At 33.0% G+C, this 22,911-nt stretch overlaps 1 protein-coding gene across 3 annotated transcripts in view; it reads right to left on the bottom strand.

Moving 5' to 3' along the window:
* LOC129219195 (orphan steroid hormone receptor 2-like) overlaps positions 1-22,911 on the bottom strand; it is a 197,100-nt gene that overhangs the window by 27,541 nt on the left and 146,648 nt on the right. For all 3 annotated transcript variants that reach the window (XM_054853524.1, XM_054853523.1, XM_054853521.1), the window contains exons 11-12: positions 12,736-12,875; positions 8,433-8,570 (exon numbers count right to left, since the gene is read on the bottom strand). In XM_054853524.1, coding sequence (XP_054709499.1) covers positions 8,433-8,570; positions 12,736-12,875 — 278 coding nt within the window. The remainder of the gene's footprint in view (positions 1-8,432; positions 8,571-12,735; positions 12,876-22,911) is intronic.

Here is a 22,911-nt window from a genome sequence, read left to right on the forward strand (position 1 = left end):
TATTTTATTTATTAATTAATTTATTTTTTAGTTCAGAGATTATAGAACCAGTATACTCGGTCTTGTAAGTTAAATGCAAACTATCTTGAGCAGCTCAATTCCTTTTTTTAAAACTTCCTTGAAACAACAAACTAGCCTAGCATTAACCACATTTCGCTACAAGATCATTTTGGCACATTGGCTCACCAATTTACCCACTATACACAAGCAGTGAACAACTGCAGGATTGTTAGCTGTCTTTGCTTTGTTCAGGTGACTTCCCGATATCATGAATCAAATCAGGAATGAAAAATACCATCACTGCTAATTGCTTAGAAAACGTTACCTAACAAGTAAATACACTCATGGTTAGGTTTATTTAAAAAACCTTTTTGACAGATTGAAATAAAATACACACTGCCTGCTTCCAAAAGTGCAAAAATCGAGTCACATTCTCAAATGATAAAACAAATAATATTTAACAACACTGAAATTTCTCAGTAATTCAAATGTTTAAAAAATGAAGAATCACATAACTTTGCGTTGCTAATGCCATAAGAAGCATAAATTTTACATTTGGGTGGGCAAATGCTTTGAGTTAATGTTATGAAAATTATAGGAACTGCAAATAGTACTATAACAGTTATAAAACTGCAAATAGAAAAATAATTTGGTCATAACTACTTCAATGAATAAATAAATAAGGAATAATTAAATAAAAATAAATAACCCAAAAAACACAATTTAAAAAATTCTAAGAAAAATCACATCTAAGACATTTATAATTCATATTAGAAATAGCTTCAAGTTAATAATTTATTAAATGGCTCATTTACAGATCAGATATGACTTGGGGTGACATTGAATAGTTTTTTTTTATTCTCTAACACTGCATAACAGATAGAATTTGTAATATTATCATCTAAAAGTGATTTTCATGCTATTTCTAAAGAATTTATCTTCAATCATTTGAAGCACCCAAAATTACTTAAACTTTGTTTGGTATATTTATAAATATTTAAAATATAACTCACACATGATTGGTCAACTGTTCAAATGTTCTATGTTGTGTACTATTTAGTTAACATTGGGAATTTTATTCCAAGTGGGATTCAAAGGTTAAAAGTTATCCAAAAAATCATCCTTCAAAAAGAGAGAGAAATGCTCAACACCAAACCTAATCTAATCTAATGCTATTACAGAAAAAAATCTGACCTTAATTATAAGACATTGCTAAGATATTCAAAAGGTATCAGTAGACTAAAAGGACAATGTCGCAAATACAGATGAAAGATTAGAGTTGAAAATCAAGTCGGGGAAGAAATAAAGAGAAGGGGAGGAGAAAAGTTCAAGCAAGACGTAAGATTCAAGGGAAGAACAGATTGTGAGTAATATGCCAAAAAAACACCTTATTATTTTTCCAGGTTTACAGTAGCTCCTACAGGCTAGGGTTTCCTTCTAGGGTTTGCATAAAATTGTAAGATTTTTAAGCTGCTTTATGTATTTCCGAAATTTATACCCTGGTTCTGAAGATCCCAGTAACAAACTAGTAAATATAAAATGATAAATCATAACAAAATTTAATTAGAAAACTAGGACTGAAAAGTTACCAGTTTTGAAATTCTAAACAAAATACAGCTTGATGGTTAAGAAGAAAGGGGAATAAACTGAATTGATTTTTTCCCTTTAAAAAAGGACTTTCGGAAAAAGATAAAGAATAAAGCACAGTGTAAAAATAATTAAAAATTTTAGTGCAAAATTAAGCATTTTTAAGGCTTAATTTTGCACTAAAAGAGAGGTTATCTTCTTCTTCTCTAACTTCTATTTAAGAGGTCATTGAAATAAAATTTTCAAGTACTTCGAAGGACCGACGGGAACCCTACAGGCAAGTGTGGAAAGAATTAATTTCCTTAAAATTTAGATCAAAAAGTGTGCTGTGTTTCACTACCGTAAACTGGGGTAAAGTTCGGACACTTTTAAAAGTTTTACTCTGTTTCCTGTATTTTTCACTTTTTGGGTGGTGGCTCTTGCTTTTTTTTGGGGGGGGGGGCTTTGCAATATTTAGGGAGTGGGCACCCCTGGCATAATTAATATCATTTAAACACTTTATGAAGCTTAGTTTTTGTCACTCAAAGCCAAAAGATTGCTGTAAATATTGCAGCTCTTAAACTTTAAAAATTTCTCAGTCCCTAAGTTACCCCGGGAAAAGATGAAAATTTACAATGTAGAGGTTCTAAAACATAAAACTTATAACATGGTTACTTCTATATTAATCGGTTGAAGAGATGTTGATCAATGTGTATGTTGGCCTGAATGCGATTTGGTGTGCAGTTCTTGGGGGGGTACTAGCAAAAGTTTCACCAAAACAAGAATTTTGAAAAACAAATGGTGAGAATAACTTTGTTGTCACAATAAGTACAGTGGATTAGGGTTCTGACAACTGCCATCAGGTAGAAGCACAATACAGGTTTACATCCTTACTCAGGGCCGACGGCAAGGGTAGGTGTGGGGGAGGGTTGCTACACCCCCCAGTTTTTCAGAAGTGGGGCCGCCAATTTCATTTTAGCGATGCAACAAACAAAGAAAAAGGCAAACTCTTCATTGTTTAAAAAAATTAAAATAGTAATTGTATAAATTAACAATTGAAATAAAAGTGACAAAAAGTATCTTTTCTGTAAAATTTGAATATATAATCTTAAAATACAATTTAGGAATATCAATGATTCTCTTTTACTACGATTATCTAAGTAAGGGCCGCAGAAATGTAAGCTTCAAACATTTTTCAACGCAAAAAAGAGTATTCAGTGCACTATTCACTAGGCCTCAGAGTGGGTATGTCTTGTCTAATCGGAAACTATGGGCCTGGCTCAAATTAAAGTATTGTGCATATAATAAAATTAGCATAAGAGAGGGAGGACTGGCGACAAAACTAACATATTGTACGCCTTGTCTCTCGGCCTCCCAGGTTATACAAAACCATGTTTCATGGTTCTTCAGTTTGCAAAAAAAAAAGATAAATAAATAGAATGGCTTCATAGAGGTCGCCGAAACATTTCCACATGTGATTTTCTTGGTGAAAAATATCGTCCTGAAAATCATTGCTTAATATAGAAAATTGCATGGGTCACCAAAATATATTTGATATATATATATATATAGAGACAGAGAGGAAAAAAAACAGTTTGATGCAAAGAGAGATTTAAAGTATTGGGGTGAATACTCACACAAGAAGTTCTAAATGTTTGAATGTAAAAATCGTAAGTAAATTAAAGTTTGATCAAGAGATGCAGGAGGCACATTTAAAATAAAATGAAGTGGAATAAAAAAGACCTAAGGTATCAGAGAAAATTATCACATCTGTTTAAAATGTTTAAAGTTCTTTTTCTGGTGCCGCAGACGCTTGTATTTCAAGGTTGGAAATTAAAAATTTTACTATGGAAAACCCAAGCAAATAATCGTGTTTGGAAAAGGAAAATTGGAGCACAGTATTACCACAATATGTTGATCAACAATCAAAATTTATAATGAAGATATGGATAAAGCCTAACCGAGGGAAGAGTGGGGAACTCCAAACTCTTCTTTTTTTACATTCCCAAAGCTGGCCTGGAAGTGAGTTTTTAAAACTTAGGGTTGAAAAAATTCCGGGAAAACGTTCTCAAACCCCATTCCTTTCCCTAACATCATTAAAGATGTCCTACACATGAGTATTCAGGACTGCAATTTCTAAAAACCATGAGTGTGCTACCAACGTAACCCCCCAAACCAAAAACGCCCTCTCAATTAATCATTCATGGTTGAATAAATTCTGTCAATTGAACTTTAATTTTAAAAAACTCCATGAGTCTCCCTGAGGTCCTCTTCCTAATATTACCGAAGACCCTTAAAAATTTAATTGTTAAGGCTTCAATTCAGAAAAATTTTAGCGGGAGATCTCCCAAACCCCTTACACCTCTAACAGTATTGAAAGCTACAATTGCGTTAATTGAATTTCAATTTTGAAAGTTTGTCAGGAGAGGAGTTTGAATCTCTCCACCCATAAACCTTGCTGAAAATCTTCTTACTCTATGTTTTCTACAGATCGAAATTTTTTCAAGAGAATGCCCATCTCTCTCCTGCCAACATCATCGAAAAACATTTTAAATCTCATTTTTAGTGCTTCGAAACTACAAAACATTTCTGTGCGCGAGCCCCTTCAAAACTCCCCCTCCCCTTTTATCGAAGGTTGGTTTGTATTACCTTTTAGGAGCTTTGATTGCAAGAAACTGGTGGTGCACTCAATTTTAACGAAAAAGCCTACAATTGCGTCTGTAAGGCTTCAACTTCAAAAAACTTCTGGTGGGTGGCCCCCCATCTCTCTTCCCCTTAATACCACCATAAATAGTCTAAAACTGCATTTTTCGAGCTGATATTTTCAAATTTTGCCCAAGGAAGAGTCCCCAGACCCCCCCCCCTTTACCTGCCACAATCAGAAATAATCACAATTGCAAGCTTAGAGTTTCAAAACTTGGAAAAATAATTGAGGCTGACCCAGAGTCTCTTCCTTCCTTAACATCACTATAGATTTTCTGAAAGGGTGTTTTTAAATAACAATCTTGAAAAATTCCCGGGGGAGAGCCCCCGAACCCTCTCTCTAAAACTTAAGCAAATATAATGTACGATTGTGTTTTAGAAACCTAAATTTGGGTAAAAATTGTCTGGAGAGGAAATCCTGAACCTCCTTTCCCTTTCCTCCCAAGTAAAATAGTCTGAAACTGCATTTTTAAATTTTCAATTTCGAAAAAATGCCCCCGACACCCCCTATTTCTGATTTAATATTATCTTTACAATTTATATTGCTAGTACTAAGGTCTAGTAATATGATTATCCCTGCTAAACCAGAAGCTAAATCTCTCTCTCTGCATATTGGAACATGCGTTTGAAAAAAATTAAGGGGTCGCCAAATACATACCACCCCACCCCCATTTTTTTACCTAGCGACGGCCCAGTACTTGCTTAACAGACATGACTTCAGACTGAATCAAAGCAGCGTGTCTCACAGTGAACCACATAAACTAAAAATTACCAACTATCCCAAGTTAGCCACCCAGTCCCAAAGTTATGTTTTACAGTAGTTAAATAAGGTGGGTGGACCACTGTAATGAAAAAAATTTTATGAGTTCAATTACTGCATAAATGAAAGAAACAAATTATTAATTAACACTTTGTTTCATTGTATATCATATTAATTACCTTGTTTAATTCTAGATATAATGACTACTTACTAAACTTAACTTTTGTTAAGCTCTTCCAAATGGCCTTGCAAGGAACAGGGTTCCTTACAAGGCCAATATTATAAATCAACTTAAAACTACAGTTGTAATAATCAAACTATCAGCGTTTACTAAAACTAAATAAACAGCTCTTTCATTTAAACAAAATATTTAATACTTAACATATTATAATCTTCTTCAAAAAACTAAACGAATATCTCTTCATTGAACACCATCGTATAACTAAGAATATATTAATGGAAATTATTTAAAAACTACAGTAATGAGTATTATATTGATAATAAATAAGTTGCCAATGCATGTTTTAGAATGAAATTATTTAAAAAAAAAATTATCCCAGAATAGCCTTTTCATGGGTCCGTTCTTTATAAGGCCAAAATGTTCCTAAGAAGGCCAGAAAAACAATTACCATCTATGACAAGGTTTTTTTTTTCATTTCAAAATTATTTTAAAAACTACTTAATAAATGGTTTCTAACACTGCATCTTGGAATATTGAATTTTAACGCTGCAGCATTTATATTAAGTTGATTATTTTGTACTGTTTCCATGGCGGGTTTTAAACTATATTCATCTCATGTACTTCCTTTTCTAGGTTTTGATCCTGACATTCTTGAAATCAGAAACTATACATAAAAAATTGAATCATATATACTACTACAGACATATTCTTATAATCATATTTTCAGAAATAACCTTTCCACAAAAGAAATTTAGATATAGCTGTAATAACATAATTGAAAACGAAATTTATATTCAGTCTGACTTAAAAAGTTGAATAACCCCTATAAAAAATATTATAAACATCAAACATTTTTTCAACTTTCCTGGTACTTATTTATTACTAAAAACTAAGTGTTCATATTTCCATGATTTGTAAATGTTTCTAGCAAGGTCTATGTACCATAGCAAGGCCAACTGTTAAATTTTTGATTGGCCTTACATTGAACCACTGGCTTTCATAGGAACACTATTTCCTATGCCTTCAAAGGAGCATGGCCTTCCATGGTCCACTCACCTTATGATCAAGCAGCTATATCATCTCAAAATGATTTTAGTGCTATACAAATTTCTACAAAATATGTTTTAATTTATCTTTCAGTAGTAATATGAAACATATCTAAAAGCAAAATAGCTATAATTGTCCTCTTTGTGTAGGGTCTGAGGCAAACTTTAAATTGATAATCAAGTCAAGTAGAAGCGTAATATGGGTCATTTTTCAAAAAGTAACTTTTCTGTCACATGCCTTTTACAGTAAAAACTTTAAGGAACAATTCATTTAACAATGATGTTTAATTTTATCAAAATATATCTATTTAAATCTGCCAACAATTTTTTAATAATAACTTTTATTTTAATATATTTTTGGTTCACAATATGGGAATTCTCACCTCTGTGGCATGTCACACACCTTGTGTGACTGTTTATGTTGCTTAATAACTTGTTTAATCATAAGTATATACTTATTTATTGATTATTCCTTTCACAAGCATCTCAAATACTAATCGTATATTTAATTTTTTAATATTGTGTTTTAGTTCGTTTTAGTAGGACAAGACGTCATGTCACACAATAAATTCTCACCTCCATTAATTTAAACACAAAATGCCATTCCTCATTAACACGTGGCAGTAACAACATCAAATTTTATTTTTCATGATTCAAGGGAGCCCCGTTTCTATTTTCAGCCATTGCTGAAGTTGTGAGATTTTTGTTGAAAAACAAAAAGATAGATTTTGCTTCAAAAACTTAGTATGGTTATTCTGACTTCTCACCTCCATGAACTTGAATTTCAAGGATGTAAATTAACGTAAAAAAAAGAAGTGAACATGTTTTGATATGCTTAACAAGTGCAGATTGTAGCAAAAGAAAAAAAAATTCCGCCTGAAGAATGTATCTATTAGGCCTATATTAAAGGAAAATTCCTCACCTCCGTGACAGCCCTTTTCAATGTCATTATCTCTGTGGTGAAAATAAATGATGGAGGAGAAATACATAAATAGGCATTCTACAAAAATTAAAAACTGCCAGTATATCCTCAAATTTACTAAATACTATTTTTTAACATATATTTGAAACTACTAATTAAGGCATACTTTAATTAAGAGAGCTTAATATTTTCACTAATCATTAAAATAGCTGATTGTTTACACAATTAACAAAATTACTACTTTGATATTAAATTGGCCTCCCTTTTTAAAGATTAAAAGTTTTTTTCTTTTTTTTTTTTTAATTTCTATGAATAAGGTATTTCTTTATTTTTTTATTTATGAGTAAATTAATTGCAATTTAGCTGGGCCATTGGTTTATGGTTACTTCTAGTAAGTAACACTTTTATCTAAGAACAAAAAAGAAAACTAAAGGTTTCGAAATTGAAAAATATTTGTGCTCAAAAGTTACTTTTTCTGGAGAATGACCCATATAAGTCTACTCAACAGACATGATTTCATACCGAACCAAAACATTGTGTGGCGCATAGAGAACCATGTAAACAAAAAAATTACCTATTGTCCCAAGTTGGCCACCCAGTTTCAAAGTTACCATGTTTTACTGTAGTTATATATAATCAAACAGATATATCGTCTCAATATGATTTTAGTGGCCCATCAATTTTGACAAAATGTGTTTCAATTTATCCTTCAGTAGTAATATGAAACATATCTAAAAGAATAAGAGCTATGATTGTCTTCTTTGTCCAGAGTCACCTCATACTGAGGGAAACTTTGAATTGATAAACATCAAGTCAGTTTTTCGTTATATCAGTTGCAATTTTACATTGTTTATAAATTTTTACTGTATAAACATGTAGTTTTCATTCTGCTATAACTAAGATCCATGGAAAATCCCTAACCATTAAAAACTGAAGCAGCATAATTTCCCAAAATCATGATACGCATTGAAATACGTACTGAATAAAAGTTTCGGGAGCAGAAACTTGTTAATTACTCAAAATCTGCTATTTACACTTTCATTTAATTACATTTTCTGTAAAAAACAGAAGAAAGAAAACCTAACTCTTGAAAAATTCCTGAAGATTTCATTAGGTCATAAGTGCAATAGTTGGTTAATGTTATTCAGAAACAGCAAATTTAAATACCTTCTTACAAATTATGTAATTTCATTTTTAAAAAAAAGCATGGCATTCAGAATTATAAATACAGTTAACTTTGAACACTAAATTTACCTGGACTGAATAGAACTATAGCTTTTAGATAAGCGTATTCATGTTCATCAACTTGAAGTCTAAGCATTGAGTTGACAAACTCTTGCAATTTGCAAATATGATCAGTGACTTGCTTCACTCTTGATGCTGACAAGCGATCTAGAAAGTCAAATAATGCATTATGATAAATTGTACATATTCTTAGTGAAATGTGCAAACTTAAGAGTATGCATGATTTAGATTTTAAACATAAAAAACAATGAACAGGAAATATGCAAGTATTCATATAAAGTAATGATTTTAAGAATGCTTCGATAAATTCCCTGAAATTCGATTATGTACACTGGTGTGCAAAAATTAAGGACGAGACAGTTTTTTCAATATAACTTTGTACAAAAGCTTTCCAAATCAACACATTTAATACCGTAAGATCCCCAATACGTAAGACATGTGTAATGTAAGCAACACTTACTAAAAGAGAAATCAGAGGGATAAAAAGAAGCTTTATTGAAAAAGTAGCATGGAGCGCAATGCGACTGAAGGCCGAAACATCCCTGTGATGGGTGTCCAACAAGAAACATCCAGTCTTTAGTAGGGGATATGATCTCCCCCGACTGCTAGGCAGGTTTCACAGCGTCTGCCTATGCTGAGAATGAGGGTGTCAATGAGTTGTTGAGGCATTGCTGCCCATTCGTCTTGCAGCGCCAATCGAAGCTCCCGGATCGTTACTGGTGGTAAGGTACGAGCTGCCAAGCGTCTGCCTAGAAAATCCCATACATGCTCGATGGGATTGAGATCCGGTAGCTACTGTGCGATGACATGGTGCATTGTCGTCCATGAAAAGGAACTGCGGACCCATAGCGCCTCTAAAAAGACGCACATATGGAAGAAGAATCTCGTTACAATAACAGGTCTCGTTGACTGAACCTGCGTCGAAGATGTGAAGGTCTGTACGATTACCAAGCATGATGCCTCCACAAACGAGAACACCGCGACCTCCATACCTGCCCCTTTCAATGATGTTCGAGGGATGATTGCGGCTTCCCCGCTCTCTCCAGATGAGTATGCGATGAGAATTGCTACTCAGACTGAATCTGCTCTCATCTGTAAAGAGTACTCGTCCCCATTCATTGTCTCTCCAATTCCGGTGTTCCCGGCACCACAGAGAACGCCTTCTCCGATTGGCAGGCGTTAGAGATACACACCGTATAGGGCATCGTGCAAACAGACCCCACGGTGCAGTCTTCTGGCCACAGTAAAACGCGATATCGGTCGTCCAGTCGCCTGTATCGTGTGTCTAGCGATTTCTCCCACTGTCTGCCGCCTGTTTCTTCTGGCCTGTAAGACAATATACCGGTCATCTGCGGGTGTGGTTCCTCGTGGACGACCACTACTGAACCCCCGGATAGCTGTTCCTGTAGTTTTAAATTGTCTCCAAAGTCGTGAAACGATGCTGTGAGCAATTCCAAACTCTGCAGCCACACTTGTCACACTGCGGCCTTCCTCCAACTTCCCAATGGTTCGACCTCGGGTAAAAGCAACCAGATGTCGTTTAACAGATTGATTATTCGCCATTTCTTGCTGAGGCAGCAACTCGGTGTGATTTTAACTGCTATACGGCGTGCAATCTCTTTGCCAGAAATACTGATCTTACACCAACAACATGCTTTATACTACTCAGACACTCCCCCATTACGTCTGCCTGCATATCTGCGCATGTGCTACCGTACATCACCTTACTTAATCTCCTGATTGGTCTTTCTGTCCGCTCTGCCTCTTCGTTCAGCTGATATGCTAATTTTTCGACTTCGTCCTTAATTTTTGCACACCAGTGTACTTCAAGGATCTTACGATTTTTTTCTTGAGAAATAGCTTTGAACAAAGACAATAATTTCCACCTAAGGGAGCTAGAATTTGTAGACAAGCATTCAGTTGACAAGAAAAGAATATTATGATTTTGGCTGCTTAGCAAATTAAAGTATAAAAATAAGAGAGCTTTAAAAAATACCTGTTGCATTTATGGCTAAGTTGGAACATTCTTGATTACTTAGCAGATAAACATAAGAATAACCTTTTTGATGTATAAGTAAGCTTTTGTCTTCTGTTTCTAGATTAGATTCCAATGTTTAGGGAATTTCATTTTATGACTGCAATTTCCCCTCCCTTATCCAAAAATGCAGAGGGGTGTAAAAAGTCAACTTGGAAACAAGGTAAAATCTCAGTCTATTATTATTAAGTGTGTAATTATTAAGTGCATAACAAACAACATTCTGATATGCAAGTGCACCATTTCGAATCCCCCCCCCCCCCGTCCCGGGGAGTGAGGCAAAGGGTATAATACTCGATGTAAATTACACCATAAAAAAGAAAAAGCCGTGTCGACTTGTATGTAAATATATTAATTTCCCAAAGCCGGGGAGGGCGGGGGGGGGGGGGGCAATTGAGTCCCTTCCCTTACTAACAGGCCAATAGATATGTTTTCTAAATTTGTATAATTGTACATGTTAGAGTCTGTAGTTAGATCTAGAATAAAAAGTGATCTCTAACTTATGCATTGGTGAAAGATATTGCAAGAAAAAAACGTGCATAAATGAGACATACACCTAATGCAAACAAAATCTTAGAAATGATATATGACAGCAAAAACATACTGAAAATCACCTTACAATATATGAGGAGGTATCTAGCCTACTTAACGAGTAAATCTAGGATATATGAATTGCTAAAAAAAAGAAAAATACTTAAATAAAATTGATTTCAAAATTAAAATATAGCTTCTTCATTTACTTTTTCAGTGCGAAAAGAAAATGGAAATAGAAAATTTCATTTTTTCCCTTGAAAACAATGTATATAGTTTGGAACACAATATTTTTAAATTCAGATATCAAATGCACTTTAAGGAATTCTTTTTATCTCTGCAACAAATACGACATAAAACTTCATAAAATGCCTTATCAACATACAGTTGAAATTATTAGTATTCGATGTTATTTGTAACAACCGCGAATAAATAAAATTGTGAAAAAAAAATCAATGTACGCATATCTATACTTTAAAAACTATTATTTAATAAAGTATTCCTACTGTTTCATTATTGCTAATACACATCTTGTACTTGTGGTCTAATAACATTGAGAAAATTTTTGCTTACTTCTTAAAATTTATCATTTTGCAAAAAAAAATCCTTTTTCTTTCAGTTATTTTTAGGCCTACGAAATTTTACCATTCACATAATCTCAGTTAAAAACGATAGTGCAATTAGTATATTGCCATTTTCTGGGCGCATCTATTGGGCTTTCTACAACCACATAAAATGTGGAACAATTTCTGAAGGGAAAAAAAAGTTTTTAGTGAAGAGCTCAGAAATTTTTGTTTGTCTTAGCCGAAACTTGCATTTTAATGCAGGTGTTATGCATGAAATTTGTAGTGTATTTAAACAGCAAACCAAACTTTACTAACAGAATGTTCGTTATAGCTGTGATTTCATATTAAGAGAGTTCAACTGTATTATGAGACATATTCTGAATCAATTTTTTTATTAATATCAAAAGAAAATAAGTTTTCATGCACAAATACATTCAGAAAATAACAGTTTGTACAATGATTTTTCATTTAGAGGTTCCTTAACTTTAGTATGACTTTCCTTAAAAAAAATTAATAAGTCACTACAAATAAACTTCCAATATGTCCATTCAACAACTTTCCTTATGATATTGTCATTGTACCAGCGGTTTATTGGGAGGGGGCATATACCCTTTATAATGCAGAAAATTTCTTTTTTTCACAATAAAAAACTATATCCTTCCCACAAAATTTAAACACATCCCCCTTCAAAAATATTTTCTGGTTATGCCAATGTTTTGTACAGTTGCTCAGAAGCAACAAGTGTTTTCTTTTGTTGTTGACGAGCAACAACAATGGTTGGTATTTGTCATAGGTGCTTTATTTTTGTGAATAACCAAAATAAGTGTACAAGAATGATGCACAACTCTCTTTTCACTATATACTTTCAAACATTTTGTGTTTATAAACTTCATGCCTGAAAACAGAGGTACATATTTCAGCTGAGGAAAAAGAATCTTTAAGAAAACAGATAAGTAATTTAATTTTTGGAATTTTAGTAATAGATAAAAAGTCAAGCTGTTGACAGAGAAAAGTATTCAATTACGCAGAATGTAACAAACACACATTCCAAGCACTGTTGTTGCTAATTCTTAAAGTTTATTTCTGAAATTTAGATCAAGATGATAAATTTTAACTTAATTATCTTTAAACAGATCATAAAGCAACAGTTATGTACAACAAATAATAAAATAATACGTACCTTGCTGAACACTGGACTGTAAATGGCTGACAATAGCAGTAAAAATAGTCTTCACAGACATTATTTGGGAACATTGAGCTAATCCTAATGTAAACAGTTCACTCCAACAGCTTCGAACCAGTGTAGCTTGAACTTCTGGTCTATAGAAAGGTCAGAAAAAAAATCACAAAATAGAAACAAAATAAATAGATGAAAACAAAATTTAACTATTTTTGTGAAATTGTTTAAATGAATGAAATCATGTCATTATCATTGTACACAATTATGCATTTTGAAGAATTACTTTTTACTTTATATGAACAAGTGTAAAACAGGGATCTATATGTTGCCATTTATATAACATAAAAGGTGGTTGTTTGTTTGTACAAGGAAAATGGTTAAAGTCTAGGAACATAAAATTTGGCACAATTTTCCCAATAACTACCTAACTTTTAGTGTGAAGCCCTGGGATTGCTGTACAGCATGGGAGAAGTAATAGTTTCTTTTTATGAATGGCATACTGGTGTAATTTTTGTCAAAACAGACCTCTTGGTACAGGTTTTTGTTAAAGTAATAAAACCGTTTGAGCCTGACTTTTGCACGATAAAAATTTAACCATGAAATTGTTATGTCAAAAAATGCTAAAAGAAGTGTAAAAAGAGTTTTTGAATATTTCTGTTTCCCAGGAAACTCCAGGACAATGTTTCTCAACCTCATTCTCAACTGGGACTACTTGTCCTAACCATCTAGTATATTATACTAAAGTTCTTAACTGCATATGGTAAAATCATAAATATTAAATAAAATCATTGGATATTTTATTCTTACAATGCAAGTTACAGTACAATCCAACATATAAATGTTTCATAAAATTGATTTCAGTACCATAAACGCGACTACTTTATTCCTAGGGTCCTTCTTTGGTCCAAACAAAGAAAAAGATATAATGCTCTCTGTTAACCTTCAGAAAGAAACTTTTCAATTTCGACAGTATCCGTTAAGAGCGGCCCAAAGCTCTCAGTTATGAATACCAAGCACTTTGATAGCTCTCCACAAGGAATAACACTAGTGGTTTCGTGTCCATTCTGCTAACAATGTGTCTTAATAATCTCTCAAACTTTTAAGTATAGAAGCAGTTCCATATCTGCTAAGAGTTTGGTAAGTACCTATCTATGAACATTTTTTAATACTTTATAATGCAGTATAGTTATTTTTCTTATATATTTCTTATATATTAATTATATTTCTTATATATGTTAAGGTTTTATTTAAAAATTTCACAATGAGAACATATCTTGAAATCTAAAAATTACAATCAACCATAGTAAAATAAAAATATAAAGTATCTGCAAACAAAAGTAAAAACTATCGGCAGGTATGAAAATCAATACACATTGGGTAGGCAAAATGCTTAACCAGACAATGCCTTTTGCTTTCAATCATGTATCTATGAAAGAAAAAAGAGAATTTTTTCATTAATTTTATCACCTATTTTGAAGATAATCAATGTTTAATATTGATATTAATTTACAATTATCAGGTGATGTACATGTCTATAGCAAATATATATCTGCATAGCAGTAAAAGTATTTGCACATGGCGTGTGTAATAGTGTGTGTCTGTATTATCTGCCGCTGTGACCTACTTTACCCCAGTATAAAGCTTTAAAAAATTTCCTAGGGGGATTTTAAAAAGAAGAGTTAAAAAAGTTAATAGCAAACCTCTAAAAGGAAAAACACAAGAAAAACTCGAAAACTCTCATCAACGGATAAAGAGAGTGATTATAGCCTCAATTCATCAGGACAAAGTGACATGATTTTTACTATGGAAGATGACTAGGAAATGGAAATTTTTTGAGCTCCAGATGAAGTCTGTCCAAATGCATCTACATCTTACAAATTTTTGGAAATTTGTTGGCAAGTTTAGGGAATTTTGCTGTTGTAGAACAGAATGGCATGAGGTTTCCAGGGGGTAGCTGTTGATATGAGGGGTAAGGAACTATTGCTGAGTGCATAGAACACACATGCAAGTTTTGGAAGTGACTGATAATTAAGGGTCCTTTTTTGACAAAACACCATTTGTAAAACGAAGTTTTTCAACCTTCAAAATTAACAAAAAGATGATTGTTTCCCATCAGCAGTTTGTGAGACGGGGCCTACACTTAAACACACATGGGAAGAAAAAAAAAAAAAGATTTTCTTTTAACAAATATATATAATTCAAATGCAATGCAAAGAATGTATTTTTCTTTCAAATAAATAGATTTTCATATGAACACAAGCCTTTCTTTGGCGTTCTGATTAATTATACAATGATTTTAAACAGGGAAAACCATCTTGGGACAAAGTAACACAAATGCAAAGGTGACATTGGTCGAGAGATGCCCCTCCCCCCTAACAGTAAGGGTGCACCCCCTAAATATTGCACACACCCCCTCCAAAAATGAGAAAAATACCCCTAAAACAACCCCTTCCTAAAAATTTCAAAGGCACAGTCTGCACCATGACTACAGGGGTGCCCTAGGTGGGCACCCCTGCATTGGCCAAATAAAAAACTGAAAAGGGTGATAACACTATGAAAAAAAGATAATTATTCAAAAGTTCAATTCAGAGTCTTCTAGATGTGTAAAAAAATTCCACAGATTTGAATTGATTAGAAATAGGAATCGTAACAAAGTATTGAGAGAGAAAAGATGAAAAAGTATTCAAAATGTGAGACAAAGTAACCCATATTCACAGTTTTAAAAAATAGAAAAGTCTTTGTTTCTGTATTTTATAATGAACAGTAGCTATAGGGTTTCCTCTGGGTTTGTTGCACAAGAAATTGGTTCCTTTCATTGTTATCTAGATCTTTTCAGACCTGTCATTTCGAAGATTTCTAAAGGGAGGGGTATACATTCAGTGTAAATTTATCAAAAAACAGCAAAAACCATTCCCACTTACATGTAAACACAAATTATCCAAAGCCAGGGGGAGAGGGGCAAATTATCCCCTAAATTATGAGCCTGGTCTTATGTGCTGTAAAATATTAAATAAATAGACAAATCATAATTTTTGTAATCGGCATCCTCAAAAACGTAAGTACACCATTGCACTGCCAGAAGGCAATTGAAGAACAGCACTCAGTATTTCCGTGTCTTAATTTTACTACTCTCATAAAACTCACTTACACATCTAGTCCAGTCATATTAGACATTAAAATCGCAAAACACGATGTAGTTTTGATTTTTTAATATGTTATTTGGGTCAGTTAGGGTAGTGTAAATCTAAGTTTGCAGTTTTCGAAAACCTGTGCTCACTGTGTCATTTGCGAAAAACTGCAAAAACTTCGAACTTTTTTTAATTTTTCCTTGATAACTCTGAAACAATTCAACTTTTGATGCTAAATGTGCATACCAGTTTTAAAGCACATTAAATTTTGAACAATTTAAGCTCAAGTAGGGTTCTGTACGACCAATAGTTTAGGAGATATCGTACTTCCAAAACTGGCCATTTTTGGCGAAAAATGAAAAAATTATGCTTTGATCACATTCCACGCCAAATATGGACATGAATTCCCACTTTAATCGAAAAAACCTGGATATACTGATATAGTGCATTTAATTTGCTTTCATTTAAGCCAAAAACGAAGTCTGTAGATGCAATAGTTCTTTTACAATCGCAAAATAAACAAATAATCAGAAAATTCGATTTTTGAAGAAATGAGACAAAACACTTTTCAATACAATATGGAAGATCCTATTCTAAAAAAAGGTGGGCAATGAATGATATAAGACTCTAATGTGTGTTTATATAAGTTATGTGTGCTGGCAAAACACGGCGGTTAAGAAAAAAATAAATAGGCCAATAGTTGACAGTCCTGTGCAGGTAACGCAAACATTCCTTCCCCTACTTATTTATGCATTTCACATTGATGAATTTTCGGCCGTAATTCATTTTTGGACTGGAAACCGAGTTTGGTTTTGAATAGATAATATTTTTGAATAAAAGATTTTCAGTACAAAACACTTCCCATTAGAATGAGAGAAATATAAACAAAAGAAAAAAACAGAATGATTTCAAAAGGGTGAAACTATTTACATGTTAGTTTTATCATTAAAACATATCTTAGAAATTAACTACACTTAATATCTTGATAGTATGGTGCCTTTGATGGGTACGATCATACTCCGGAACTGGAAAAAAGAAGGATAGGTCGATTTTTTTTTTCATTTTTCTGTTTTTATTTTTGTCGGTTAGAATGGCAAAGATATTGTGTGAAGTCTTTTCAAATGGCAGATTGCACAAAGCTGAGCAGCTAAGATCAGTTTTGCAACAACAGTATACTCCCATATATCCCTTCTTGCACTAAGAAAAAATCTGAAAAGGATGGGTGAGGCTGGATTGTTTAATGTAGTGATTGGTGACAAACCAATATCAAAATTTATGTTGGTCTTCGACCAACTCCGTTCTGAGGTGTCCTTCTCCCGTGCCAACCATTTGTTTACTTGTCGGTACCTGCGATACAAATGGAATGAAGCTACTCTTTTGGTTGAAGACTAACAAAGACGATTCCCAATTGCATTAGATGCTGCTTTGAGGAACAGATGGAACTGAATACTGTCGCAGAATATCGGGGGGGGGGGGGAGGGGTGTCTCATTTCCATACAGAGCAACCAGCTCCATCTCTATAACTTCAGCTAAAGCTTCGGGAATCACTTCAGGAAGGAAAGCTATGGTGGCCAGGTCAACCTTATACCAGTTTGTTTGAACAACATCGCACAGTTATGCTTTTCTTAGCCAGACATGGGAAGATGTGGTATCACATCCACTAACTGCGTGAAGAAAAAGTACGTATTTAAGAGTCATTCCATTTTTCCTCTGTTGAAAAAAAAAGTATAAAGCTGAATACAAATTAACTGGACTTGGGCACTTTTCTGGAAGGAAATATTTTGAATGTTTAAGACAAAAACAGCACAAAAAAGTAGATCCACATCCTCTTCATCATCGATTACAATCTGTTGAAATGTACTTTATTCAATGGCGGTTCAGTTTCTCTAGTTGTTTTTATCTTTTAAGCCCTCAAGTCCAAACCTAGGGAGCAACATATCATTGAGGTGTCATTTATTACACTATTTGGAAAAGCGTTTCATCAGAAGCACTCTGATGTTGAGAAGTCAAATATAATCAGAATACACTAGCACCCAGTCGTTCTGATGTATCTGAAGACGCTAAACACGTCCCCCAGTCATTCCAGTTTTCCAAAATAATTTAACATGAACATAATTCATTAAATTCACCGAAAAAACACACAACTGAATTGTTTAATATGTTACAATTATGAATTAGTTCTTTCAGGCTCTCCTTTAGTTTCATTAGAACCAGTTCATTTATTACACATGTATGCTCACAAACTAGGCGAAAATTTATTGATTCGCAGAACCGTGAAGTTTCTTCCAATGTACATAAAAATCCTTTGAACTCATCCCGTTTTTCACATCTCTTGTAAATAAAGGTGAGCATTTTTTGCGTAGAAATCGAGACCTGCTAAGTGAAAAAGTGGAAGCATTTTGGTTAATGTTTCTTGATGCATCTCTATTTTCCATACTTTCTGTTTGAATGATTTTTCAATAAGTATAAACGTTCGACAATATTGCCCTTAAAGTGTATAAGGGGTACATTTTCCATCCTAGGTTTCCTGCAGAAGCTTTACGTTTGATATAAGGAACCTGGACAGTTTCATTTGCTTTTGCAAAAAGAATGAGTGAACTTTCATTTTTATTTATTCTTTGTTTCTTTTCTCGTCCATCTTGGGATATTTAAATCTCATTACAAATTTGTCTGATACCAAAATTATTCTCCATTCAAAATAAAATTGGGTGGATAGTTTTCCAGCTGAAAAATGAAATACGGCTGAAAATTCATCAACGTTAAACACATAGATACGAATGCTTACGTTTTTTGCATAGGGCTGTCAATTATTGACCTATTTAAGTTTTTTATAACCACCGTGTTTTTCCAGCACACATATGTATATAAACAGGGATTAGAGTCTTATTATATCATTCTTTGCCCCGCCTTTTTTTAGAATGGGATCTTCCATATTGTATTGAAAAGTGTTTTGTCTCATTTCTTCAGAAATCAAATTTTCCAATTATTTGTTTGTTTTACGATTGTAAAAGAGCTATTGCATCTAGACTTTGTTTTTGGCTTAAATGAAAGCAAATTAAATGCACTATGACAGTATATCTAGGTTTTTTCGATTAAAATGGGAATTCATGCCCATATTTGGTGTGGAATGTGATGGAAGCATAATTTTTTCACTTTTCGCCAAAAATGAACAGTTTTTGATGTATCTCCTAAACTATTAGTCGTACAAAACTCCACTTGAGCTTAAATTGTTGAAAATTTAATGTGCTTTAAAACTGGTATGCACATTTAGCATCAAAAGCTGAATAGTTTCGGAGTTATCAAGGAAAAACTAAAAATAGTCAGAAGTTTTCGCAGTTTTTTGCGAATTACGCAGCGAGCACAGGTTTTTGAAAACTGCAAACTTAGATTTACACTACCCTAACTGACCCAAACAACATATTAAAAAATCAGAACTACATCGTGTTTTGCAATTTTAGCCCTTTTTTTTGTAATAATATGACTGAACTAATCTTTTGTTTTGTAGTAGAAAGTAACTTGATTCCTAACATTTGACTTCATTCTCTTTCAATAAGAAGCAAGCAATTTCAAAATTGACCTATTTGCGCTATTTTTAATAAACCATGTGCAATGTTTTTATAGGGAAGATAACACAAAACCAAAAACCAAAACTACTGACATCACATAGGTTTCATCACCTGTGCATGTGGGTAATTTATAACTATGTTTTAATGTGCATTTGACGCTATTTAGTTAATTATTGTACATAGAAATTCACTTAATTCCATTCAAATTGGAATTAAACATTTTTTTTTTAAGTGGCCACATTTAAAATTGTGGGAATGGTCAATTTTTTTCCTCGGGATAGAGTAAGACCAGTTGTAAAAAAATAAGGAGGTGAGACATTAGGAAAAACAACGTTGAAAATAAGGACCACCCAAATATATATGTGTGTTATTGTGAAAGTTAAGAGGGTTACTCTTTCAAAACAACTCTTTTTTTTTCTTTTCCCTTTATAACTCTGTATTTTTTGTTTTGTTTTTGAGAGCTTTGAGATATCTACATTGTTCTGGAAATTACAATTTTTTTGAAATTCAGAAACTAGTTCGTATGATAAAAGTGGTATCAATATTGACTCATAAAATTTTTGTTGAATAACAACTGCTTGTACATGTTGTAAGTGTGAAGAGCACATATATAAAAAAAAATGTTGTGAGAAGAGTTATCAGAATGATTTTAACTTTTAACCCCTTGAGGACCAGCGCTCGGAAAACGAAGCGCAGCTACGGGACCGAACGTTCTGAAATGGAACGCCGCCATCGGCCCGAGCATTTACAGCAGTTAAGCCTAACTGAACAAAAATATTCATATAAAATCAGCATCTCAAAATAATGGCTTGAAATTTTAATTTTGTTTAACCGACTCACGTATTTGCACGTAATATCACGTTTTGTTAAAAAGCCCGCAAGACGGACTTGCACGTAGAAAACTGCCAGAAAAAAAGCTACCTCCAAAAGGCCCAGGCCGTGAAATTCCTTCTTCGTTTCCCCTCTGATCTCCCGGGGAGAGAGGCGTTGCTTTATCTTCCCCTTCTACACGCTCTGTTAACTCCGAAAGGACACTTGTAAAACCTTTCATTTGTACCTTACTATTGAAGTTGTAATGAACATCTCGGTGGAGACATCCTAACATTTTATTTTGGATTATTTTATTAATTTTTAGGAGCTTTGATGAAGTCGTATTTGAATATGTAATATGAAATCATTGGAATTTATATCATACAGTCAACTATGACTATATCAGTCAACTATAGACGTAATAAATCAGTAGCTATATAAAAGAAGTAACTAATGTTAATTGGAAAAAGTTCTTGAAATAAGTTTAATAGCAATCATCATCATATAAAAGCCAAAATCTGTAATCGAATAACGCTCTAACGTCACCAAGACTGGAAGTCGCGCCATAGAATGCAAGATGGTGTTACTTTGATCTTGGAGCACTTAAAATTTAGTAATTTCATTTATAATTTGATAATAGTTTTTGGCAACACTTGACGAGTAGAGCAGTGCTCGATTTTGTGTGAGAAGGTTTTACTATTTAAAATCCAATAAGTGAATTCGTGAAACATTCAGAAGAGGGAACTTGGTTGTCCGTTTTCAACTCAAGCCATTATGCAAAACAAGACGCATGTTTTATTTTGCTAAGCGTTTTGTAAAAAGTCAACTTATACTACAGTGAAATCCCGTTACAATGAACTTCAAAGGACCCTGCAATTCCTTCGTTATAATGGGAGTTTGATTGCAATGGAATTTACGCCTTGCAATGGCAATTAAAGGAGGAATAAAGGAGGAATTTCAGAAATAAACATTTACTTTGCTAAAACAGATATTTTGTTGCATTGCTATTCGTAGTAACGGGATTTCACTGAATAAAAATGTAACGTGTAACTACAAAAGTATGTATCTCCAGTTCCAATTTTTTCGTTTATGCGACTTTTTCTCTCATTGCAACAACGTCATGAGTTAGAGAGTTTGAAAGTGGCCCTCTATTTTCTTTTTTTAAGTAGCGCCAAACTTACTGCCCTCGAACCACATGTGGCCCTCGAAGCTGATCAACCTGGTCCGAATCTAAAATTATATTTTGTTAGCTTCCAAAACAACCGATTCTATTTATTCGGCACTCTAAAAAGCAGGTGGAAACTTCATATCAATTAAAAAAGCTTGAAATAGTTGATAAAAACAATTCTTGGTTTGAAAAATTCTTTCCTTTTGAGCGTTTTCCCATGGTATCTAGAAAATAAAATTGAGAATATTTAGCTTTTGTATGTGTTCCGGGCCGAGAAATTCATTTTTGTATGATAATATTTTTTTTTTTTTAAGATACTTGCTTTTACAGCCATAAGTTTCAAATTACTTCCCCAATACTTTCTAATTAACAAGTAAATCTAACTGGCATTTGACACATAAAAACAGCCATGCAACTTCGTATGAAAAAAAGGAGAAATTCGCACCCGTCAAATTATGATAGGAGATTTTCTAAATTTGATAATACGAGGTACATCCAGGGTTCGTGATTTTTTTTTTTTTTTTTTTTGATTTAAATCGGTTTTTTTTTATTTAAATGATATTATTATTATTTTTTTTTAATTCTTTTTTTTTGATTTTTTAAAAATCTTTTAAATTCTGTGAGTATTAAGTATTTTACATTTATTAATATAATATATTTCATACTACAGATGAAAAAGCAGCTTTTTAGCTATTTTCATTTCATGGCAGTAACTATTTTTAACAATAATTTAAGTGGATCCGTTTACACCAATGCATGATTAAAATTAAAAGTTATCCCTCCCCCCCCCCAGGCTACAACCACCAATCTTTCAACTATAATTATAGGAAACAGAATACCACCACTTCCTAGAATTGTAATTTTCATACTTTTAAGAAGAAAAGATTCTTAAAATTTGGCAGTTTTCTATGTTCCTCAGCTTAGAGTCAAAAAAAGTTCAGAAATTGATTCAATTGTTCTATTAGGATGAAGGCAAAAAAATAAATAAATAAAATAAAAACCCTTGATATTAAAGCAATCTGAACTAATGAATCCATTCAGCTTACTTTTAAAAATAGGAAAAATACTTTAAATATTCAATATTTTTTAAAGATTTATTAATTTTCAATATTTTAATTTCAAATTTTATTATTATGTTTATCTTGCATGCTGTCAAATATTCTGAAAATTTATTAACAGTTGACGGAAAACTCTGCCTACTATGAACCGAAAATCTTAAAATAAAATTGGCATTTTTGAAATAAATGCTTATATCTCCGTGGGTATAAGAGATACTTTCACAAAAGTATAAAAATCGATTCTACATAGTTTGCACAGTGCTGGCTAAAAAAGAAATATCTCAAAATTTGGTTAACAATTAAAAATTTTACATAACTTTTTCTTGTCGTGATTTTACTTGGCATGCTCCCTTGTGAATTGGCCGAATACCAAATATTCGTCCACAATCTAGACGAATATTCGGTATTCGACCAAATAACTACGAAGCATGCCAAGTAAAATTATA

This window comes from Uloborus diversus, chromosome 3 (genome assembly GCF_026930045.1).
Source record: "Uloborus diversus isolate 005 chromosome 3, Udiv.v.3.1, whole genome shotgun sequence".
Classification (NCBI taxonomy): domain Eukaryota; kingdom Metazoa; phylum Arthropoda; class Arachnida; order Araneae; family Uloboridae; genus Uloborus; species Uloborus diversus.